Source organism: Dipteris shenzhenensis, chromosome 3 (assembly GCF_047967505.1).
Source record: "Dipteris shenzhenensis isolate YYH24624 ecotype China chromosome 3, Dip_SZ_1.0, whole genome shotgun sequence".
NCBI classification, from domain to species: domain Eukaryota; kingdom Viridiplantae; phylum Streptophyta; class Polypodiopsida; order Gleicheniales; family Dipteridaceae; genus Dipteris; species Dipteris shenzhenensis.
Window position 1 is genome coordinate 12,753,785 of NC_141598.1, and position 9,836 is coordinate 12,763,620.

Sequence of the window (9,836 nt, forward strand, 5' to 3'; positions counted from 1 at the left end):
TTTTTCTTCTTGGCGTAGAAATTTGTTTTCAAAAATCCATAGATATTTGGTTGATAGCATTTTTCATCTTTGATATATATTTGTGCAAAATATGATGCATGCTTGATAAGGCTGGGTAGCCTTTTGGACATGACTTTTTTTTAAAAACTTGTCAAAATTATTAAGGTAATTTAGGCTTAATAGTCATGCCACATGGTCCTCTTTAAGAAAATTTGTGAGCTTACATTAAAATTTGTGAGCTTACATTATTAAAATTGTGAGCTTACTAAGTTTGAATTTTTACAATTCTTGTGAAAGATGCAAGAAAGAATAAATGCATGTAAGGAAAATGCAACAAAAGATCCTTTGTGCATTCAAGGAGGTGCCCAAGCAACATTTTTAAAAATCTCGTAAGTGTTGTATGCTTGTTATATGCCTTGGAATACAAACACTTTAAATTTATTTACAAACATGGAAAAAAACTAGGATTATGGCATGAAAATCAATACCATAGATTCAAACCTGCAAAATACAAATGAGGTAACCATTTTTATGCACTCAATGGCTCAAGCAAAACGAAAATTTAGTTACAAATTCTTTGTGGCTTCTTGGTTTTATGCAAGTACAACCATCTTGGTTTGACGTACAAAAGCTCCCTTAGTGCATATAAGGATGTGGTTAAGCAACATCGTTTTAAATTTGGTGAGTGTTATATGCCTTGCTTGTCAAACAATTTCTTGCCATATGGAAAAAAATAAGTTTCTTGCACGACAATCATTACCAAGCAGGTTGAGTGAAATAGGGTGCAAGTGGAGAGCTCTATATCTCACTTTAATATTAGCTCCTTTTTCTAAAAAGGTTAGATCTAGAAACATAGCACGTTTGTTAAACCAAATAGCATAACACACTCATAATGTCTTAGGATATTAGTTTCTCATATTCTTATTTGATGATAGCCAAGTCTAAGATCAATCGTAAAAACGATCATGGCACCATGTAATTCATTAGTTTGTGGTATGGTATATTTAATCTTAACGGTTATGTAGTTTAATTGATAGAGGCCAATACCCTAACACCAATACATACCATCGTTTTTTGTTTCTAGACTAACACGGAGCTATAGTAAGCCGAATGAAGCCTTGCCTCAACAGAAATTTAATTGAATCTTACGACTCAATTACGTAACTAAGACTGAATTGATCAAGCACAGGTATGAACTTTGTAGATATGGATTTTGGCGCGAAAACAAATTACTGGGAAGACACGAGAGATCTAGTAATAGAGGCGGAGGTCGAAAGACAAGGTCCATCTTGCAGCCCCTGAGGGGCCTGTATACAGTTCTATGAGCCGAGAGTTAGCGATTCCTCTGGCGAGGAAGAAATCGCCAGTGCCACCAATGACAGAGAGGGTGCGAACCGGCAAGACCTCCTTGATTTGTCCGAAGATGTCGATAGTCCCCTTATACTTGCCGGTGTCGATGCTAGCAGTGAAGGCCTGGAAGAGCACATACCCTTTTTGGCTGTCATAGAGATAGTATCCCTGGCCGACGCCGAGCTGCTTGGAGGTATTGGAGCTATGTACTGTGAGGGGATCCTCGAAGGTGGCTAGGGTGCCGAAGGAATAAGGGTTGGGGAAGCCGGTGGGTAACTGGGTGCTGAAGACGGAGTTGAAGTAGTCAGTGTTATTGAGGGTGGCATTGAAGATGGTGTTGTGGAGGTAGAAGGTGAAACGCCTGGGGCGTTTGTGATGGGCGCAATGGGCGGGGGAAACGAAGAGAGAGAGGGAGAGGAGGAGGAGGGAGAGGGAGAGAGCGAGGACGAAGAGTGGCTTGGACATGTTGGGTGATAAATTAGAGCAAAGGGAAGATGGGAAGGGAAGGAAGGCAGGCTAAACTGATTGGAATGTAAGGGAAGAAGTAGAGCTACAAGCAGAGTGATGATATTCAGGGCTGCAGTGTTATGTTATATATATATATATATATTGGCCCCTAGCTGGAACGAGTCTTTTGGGAGCCCCATCTCATTCAACCCTTTCTCGGTCATTACGTCATATTTGAGTAGAGACGTTCCTAACATGCAACCAAACATGGACTAACTACTCCTTGAGAACCCTTCAAGACTCACTCAAGACTCGACATAAGAAAAGGTTTCCCAAAAAGAGGTTGAGAATGTTAAGACATTCTCTCGCCTAATTTACTCCTATGTACACATTACTTATAGTAATAGTTGCTACTATGAGTGGTTATATTTGAGTAAAGACGTTCCTAACATGCAACCAAACATGGACTACTACTTGAGAACCCTTCATGACTCAGTCACATAAGAAAAGGTTTCCCAAAAAGAGGTTGAGAATGCTAAGACATTCTCTCACCTAATTTACTCCTATGTAGGCATTACTTATAGTAATAGTTGCTACTATGAGTGGTACTTTGCACTATAGAGCATTTTTTAAAGTTTACTTTCTAAATCTATTCATCCACCTATTCACCTCTCCTACCAAATTGAATTAATTAATTAGCTTTGGTGCATGGAGGCTTAATTAAGCTATGTTTATCCATGGCATAATTCAAGCTCTCTCCCTCCCCCTCATGAGACTAATTATTGCCCCCCTCCCCCCTTTGTGCTTAAATGTTTTGCCATCACATACCACTCCCCTCCCCCAATTAATTAATTAATATGATTTTTTGAATGTTAGGGGCACCTATTCATCCACTAAACTTTTGATATGCTATAAAGTAAGCTTACGAAGAACTATATGATCCTTTGGCTTCCTTACTAGCTTGGGTGCCATGATGGACAATTTAGCATTCATTGAACATTGATATAAAGCATGCATCAATCATTATGCAAGTAACCAAATTGTCTAGAGAAGAAAACACACTACCAACCATTGCAATGTAACTACAAGAAACACATATTAGCATAATTCCAACATGTAAATGAAGCTATTTAAAGAAAGGTGGTTTTGGAATAAATTATTGCAATCCTTGTTAATTCAAGAGGCTTGTTTTGAGCTTACCCATGTCACATGTACAAGAAGGTGTATCATCATACATAAAGTGCAAATGTGCATGCACATACACACGATAGCATTAGACTGGCCCTTCTTTCTTCTTGGCCCACTAGTTGAGTGAAGTTTTCATTCTTTTGATCTTGTTCCCAGTCCTTGGTAGCTCTCATGGTTGGGTGCACACAATGTTGAGATATTGAAATCCACTCGTGATATGCCAAGGTAATCGTTGTGCATTTATGTCACCGACTTGTTAGTTGCAGGTGCGGTTGGTACACCGCCCATGAATAATAGCTAGATGACAGCTATCTTTATGTACTCTGGTTAGTGGCTCAGTTAGTATGCCACCTTAGTTAGCTGAGTTTGGTTTGAGACACACATATAGGGTTCACCTATTCCTTTTGTACTTAAAGAGTTCTTTTGGCTTTCACAACCAAGAAGAGGAAAACTGTTTTCAGCCTACACCTTTGTGTTTATTCCCCCATTGTGCATGTGAGAAAACTACAAGTGAGACTCCTTACTTCTTTCCCACTCTCTTTACATGGTATCAAAGCTTGGTTCGTGGTAAGGAGCTCAAGAAACCAAACCAAGTTCGCAGTGTCTTGGTAAGAGGATCAGTGTTGCTTTCCTTTTTTGAGTTTGGGAGCAAATCTCTGTAGGTAGCACAGTCGGAAAGTGAAAGAGTGCATTGTCTCAGATTGAGACTGGTGATGATACTATACATCCTATTGTGCAGATTGGTAAAATTCCTTTGTCTATGCAGGATGGGAAAAAGAAATACCTATCTAATATATTTCATATCCCGAATATCACCAAGAACTTGGTTTCTATTGGTCAAATGGTTGAGCAGGGCTTGCAAGTTAAATTTAATCCTCATGGATGCTTTGTTGAGGATATGAAAAATAAACGTCGCTTGATAGCAAAAGGAAAGAAGAAGGGCAGGATGTTTACATTGGATGTGGACATGCCTAAATTGAGTGCAGCAATGTTTGCACATGGGACCGATGTAGTTGCAAATATTGATATTTGGCATAAACAAATTGCTCATGTTAATGTACAGCGACTTAAATTAATGCACGCCTAAAATATTATTGCAGGATTGCCTAAGTTCAAGGATGCAGAAATGCATAAGGTATGTGAAGCCTATCAATTTGGAAAATAGGTAAGGAAACCATTTCCTAGACATGTTCAAGAGAGTAAGAGGCCATTGGAATTAATCCACTCTTATGTGTGGACTACTAAAGCTGCATCTATTGGAGGCTATCAATATTTTGTCACTTTTATTGATGACTACAGTAGAAAAGTTTGGGTGTATTTTATGAAAAGAAAAGTGAAGTGTTTGGGCATTTCAAAGCTTTTAAAACTATGGTTGTAAAAGAAATAGGGCTACAAATAAAATGCCTAAGGTCAAATGGAGGGGGAGAATACCTCTCAAATGAGTTTGCAAGGTTCCTGCAGGAGCATGGCATAAAGCAGCAATATTCATGCAATCATACCCCACAACAAAATGGACTTACAAAAAGGAAAAACAGGCATATTCGAGAGGTATCTTGTGCCATGCTCAACGAAAAAGACCTGCTAAATTATTATTGCGATGAAGCAATTGCTACAGCAGTCTACATAATGAACAGAACTCCCACTGCAGCAATACATGGCATGATGCCAGAGGAGAGGTATACTGGTAGGAAACTAGAAATTTCTCATTTGAAAGTTTTTGGTTGCATTGCCTATGTTCATGTGTCAGATGAGTTGAGATCCCAGTTGGATCCAAAAGCTAAGAAGTGCATCTTTCTTGGTTATTCTTTGCAGCAAAAAGGGTATAGATGATATAACCCGTCTACTCGTAAGTTTACAATAAGCAGAGATATTGTTTTTGATGAGATGAGTAGCTGGTATAAACCAGTAAATGTGATTAATGATGTAGATGCACAAAATGGTAATGCTGTCCAGAATTCACAACAGCAATCACAAAATATTAGTGGACCTGTAGTGTCCTCTAGCAGTGGTTCACATACTTTACCATGGACAAGCAGATTGAGATCAGGAGAATCTCCTCAAAGCAATGTAGATAGTGGTATGCAAGTATCACGAAAAGGAAAAGAGAAAGTAGATCAGCCCATGGTTGATGTGAATGCATGTCACTCTGTGGATGGTGAATCCAGTGGCTCAGAATAGAGCCTTGATGATGAGTTGGGTATTCCTATTGTTGTTAGACCTAGAGTAAGAAAGACAAGGGATGTTTTGAGAGCACTTGATAGTGAGCCTATTTTGCACAGGTCTACTAGAGCTAGGTATCCTATGGATAGGTTGAAATATGATGGATTTACAGCCATTCACTATGCATATATGGTGAAAGTGATACATGAACCAAAACCCACTTCTTTTGAGCAAGCCATGGGAAAAGAAAAATGGGAGAAAGCCATGGATGAAGAAATGGATGCCTTGGAAGCAAATGCTACATGGGCATTGGTGACTTTGCCTAAAGACAAGAATGCAATTGGCTGCAAGTGGGTTTATAAGGTGAAGCACAATGCAGATAGGCAAGATTACTTATCAAGGGGTATGCATAGATATATGGCTTGATTATGAAGAAATATTCAGTCCAGTTACAAGGATGGCAACCGTAAGAGTAGTCATTGCTATGGCTGCATCAAAGGGATGGTATTTACATCAGATGGATGTAAAGAATATTTTCTTGCATGGTGATTTGCAAGAAGAGGTCTATATGGAGTAGCCACCAGGTTATGTTCATGCTGTTCATCCTGAGTTTGTTTGCAAGTTGAAGAAAGCCTTGTAGGGCCTGAAGCAAGTACCTAGAGCATGGTTTGATAAGATAGGACAATATCTTGTCACTATTGGCTTTCAGATTTTCAAGGTAGATTTCTCACTTTATGTGAGAAAAACAGAGAAAGGCATTATGCTGCTTGTCATTTATGTTGATGATTTGATCATCACAGGTGATAGTGATGAAGATATCCTTTATGTGAAAATGCTATTGAAGCAGAAGTTTGAGATGAAGGATGTGGGAGAGCTACGTTACTTCTTGGGCATTGAGGTGATAAGATCCACAAGTGGGATATGGCTCTTGCAGAGGCACTATGGATTGGACATGCTGTCCAAATATGGGATGACAGGCTGTAAGCCTATTTCAATTCCTTTGGAGCAGAATGTGAAGTTGAAGCAGGATGAAAGGCTTATGGAAGACCTTACTATGTACAGATGCATAGTAGGAAGTTTGATTTATATGACTATTACCAAGCCAGATTTGAGCTATGCTGTTGGTTTGGTAAGTCAGTTTATGTAGAGGCTCCAAGGAAACCACATTTGGGCAGCTAGATGCATACTGAGGTATGTGAAGTCCACATTGCAGTATGGACTATTTTATGAGATTGGGGTTTAGATACAATTGCATGGATACATTGATGCTGATTGGGTTGGTAGTATTTCTGATAGATGATCTACTAGTAGATATGTGCTCTCTTTTGGGAGTGCTGCAGTCACTTGGAGTAGCAAGAAATAGCCTACATTTGGTTTGAGCAGCACAGAGGCTAAGTACAGGGGTGCATCAATGGCTGCATGTGAGGTAGCTTGGTTGCATAACCTACTTTATGATATGCATCATTCTATAGATGAGCCAGTTGTCATTTATTATGACAACATGAGCAGTATACACTTGGCAAATAACCTAGTCTATCATGATAGAATAAAGCACATTGAGGTGCATTATCACTATGTGCGGGAGAAGGTTCTAATAGGTTTTATTAATCTAGTTTATGTCAGCACAGAGGATTAGGTAGCTGACATATTCACATTGAGCTCGAGGGGGAGTGTTGATATATCGAGCTCCACTCATGATATGCCAAGGTGACTGTTGTGCATTTATGTTACTGACTTGTTAGTTGTAGATGCGGTTGATACACCGCCCATGACTAATAGCTGCATGACATCTATCTTTCTGTACTCTAATTAGTGGCTCAGTTAGTATGCCACCTTAGTTAGCTGAGTTTGGTTTGAGACACACATATAGGGCTCACCTATTCCTTTTGTGCTTAGAGAGTTCTTTTGGCTTTCACAACTAAGAAGAGGAAAACTGTTTTTAGCCTCCACTTTTGTGTATATTCCCCCATTGTGTATATGAGAAAGCTGCAAGTGAGACTCCTTACTTCTCTCCCACTCTCTTCACACACAATGTGGTGGATCTTGGTCCTGGGTTTTGGGCTCTAGGTTTTGGTGTTGTTTGAGCAAAGTGTTTGCAGTTCATTTGTCAATCTAGTGCTTGGCATTCTTCCATGTAATGGATTGCTTGTGAGAATTTCTTATTTTATTTTTTCCATTGTATCGAGGTGGATAGTCTTGGCTCTCTATGTGTGGATTGAATCATACATGTTTGTCATAGGTTATGGACATTTTCTATTGTTTTAGGTCCTCCATCATCTCTTTTGTTTCATTTTTCAATCTTAGATTGTTAATGGTTTGGATCTGCATTAACTCATATCATGCCTAGAGTTTTTCATGCTTGATTTAACTCTAAGTAGCTATGTATTTATTTTTTATTTTTTGTTAGTATCTCATTCATACATTCTTAGGTTCAACAAGCTTATGAGGATTTTTTTTTTTGTGCTCCCTTTTTAATGCTTGGTAAATGATCATATAGGGAGCTTATGGTTTTAAGGAAGCAGAGTCGGTCGGCTATGAGGATGTTGTGGTGGTTCATTCAATGTTATGGTTAAGTCTTTTGCGTGGTAGTGATATTTGCATAGTATGCATGGAGTATGTTGGTAATGCACGTTGCCTACGTGTTGGTTTCTCATTTTGGATGGGCACTTCACATTGAGTCTATCCTTGGGTAGTTACTTAGTTGTGGTTGTATATGCAATGAGGTATTCATTGTGTGAGGTTGTGTGTTTGTCATTTGTTAATTAGTTTGATTCATGAAGCTTGGTTTGCCAAGCTTTATGTTGATAGTGCAAAATTGCAAATGTTGTATCTATTGGGACTACATGTTTAGTACAAGCTGCGTGGATTCATAGGAAGTTGTGGTTTTTCTTTTCTTAAGGGATTTTTCATCTTTTAAAGGCAATTTTCTTTTCCCTATGGAGATCTTTTAGGCTTTGTTAGTCCTACTTGAGCATGATGATCACATTGGAGCTCTATGTTGTCATTTAATTATCTCTCATTGCTTTATTTTAGTACTACTTGAGCATGATGATTTCATTGTATGTCTATGATGTCACTTAATCATCTCTCATTACTTTATTTTAGTGCTTTGTGCTTCTACTCATAGGTGTCTATGATCACTATAGTTTATATGTTCCTTTTGGCAGGTTCATCTTTTGATTCTCAATCTGTGTGTGTGAGAAATTCTCATATTCTAGGCTTTTGTAGATGGTAGCAGACAAGCTTGGTATATTGGGTTTTATTTGGATCAGTCGTGCTCTGTTGTTGAACTGTCTTCTCTTATGGCTTTGCAACTAAATCTAGTAGATTCTAGCTACCTGTGTTATCATTTCTTAGCATTACTTTCTTGTTTCTTAATGTGTTATTAGTCGAAGTCATTTACTCCTGTGTTGGGGCTATAGAGTGCTATTCTTTCATTCATCATTGTCTAGTTCATTAGTTATGCTTTGAGCATTGTTTCATTGTCTGTGTGTGCGTGCATGCATGCGCATGTGTGTGTGTGCATGCATGCATGTGTGTGTGTGTGTGTGTGTGTGTGTGTGTGTGTGTGTGTGTGAGAGAGAGAGAGAGAGAGAGAGAGAGAGTGATTATCTATTTAAAAATGATGATATTAAAGTCAAGAATCATGGAAGGCCCAATTATGGGATTCATATTTGAGAGAAAGGGCAAAGTGAGAAGGATCTTTGTACTGAGTGATAATTTGTAGGATGAGAACTTTCCCGAGGTTAATGAGGATAAGAAGCCATTGGATTTGGACATTCTTTTCTTTTGTGCAATAGAGAATATAGTCAAGTGGATCAAAGAAGAATCAAATGCATATCAAAGAACAATAAAAGAAGGTTGAAACATCAATTGCTACACCTACAAGATAATTGTTGAGTGTTTGGTTGTGTCATCAATGGATTTTTAATCTCATTGATTGTCGAACACATTACTTTGACCCCATTAAATAGCTTTAAAACATCTAAAAAATCCAGTTACATGGTAAAACACCAATTTCCAATGGCACTCTCTTACAAGTCCCAACTATTCAAGGCATTAAAAAATGAAATGTCAAGGATGCAGCACAATGTCGTATATAAAAGTCAATAGCATGACCTTGGACCTTCTTTCTCCCTTCTTGTTACAATCTATCCTTGGGGAAGTTAGTATATGTAAACCTTATGTTTCATGTGCGCTCCAGGCCTATTTTATATGTAAATATTGTATGATTAAAAGACACCCTTATTTGTAACTTTTTCCAACGTCTTGTTATGATACCCCTTTGTAAATATATTTCTATTAAGAACATGATTTAAAATATCCTTATGTTAAATGAATGTGATAGTCACAATCTTTCTACATGCCCAACCCCCCCCAAAAGACCTATTATTCAATCATTGTCATCATCAACTCATCCCCATAAGTCGTAAAGACACTTGTGCATAAAGCATCTTCCATGTGGCTAAGGACGAATGTCAAGTAGTTTTTAGAGTACATGGCTTCATTAGTCTTATGAATGTAACATTGTAAATGGAATGCTTGCAAAACATCATCATGTGCATATATACAATATAAGCTATCTCTCAACCTTATGTAATAACTTGCCTTGATCAAAGGGATTGGCCCCTTTACAGCCACCAAATAGAAATTGCATCCTGTGGGCATATTGATGGGCTAGTATTTTTTCT

General features: G+C 38.3%; 1 protein-coding gene across 1 annotated transcript; it reads right to left on the bottom strand.

Moving 5' to 3' along the window:
* Positions 1 to 1,251: 1,251 nt before the first annotated feature.
* Positions 1,252 to 1,815, bottom strand: LOC147903378 (dirigent protein 6-like). Its single transcript, XM_087371574.1, has one exon. The coding sequence runs from the start codon at positions 1,813 to 1,815 to the stop codon at positions 1,252 to 1,254; it is 564 nt and encodes a 187-aa protein (XP_087227700.1).
* Between the last annotated feature and the right edge of the window lie 8,021 nt (positions 1,816 to 9,836).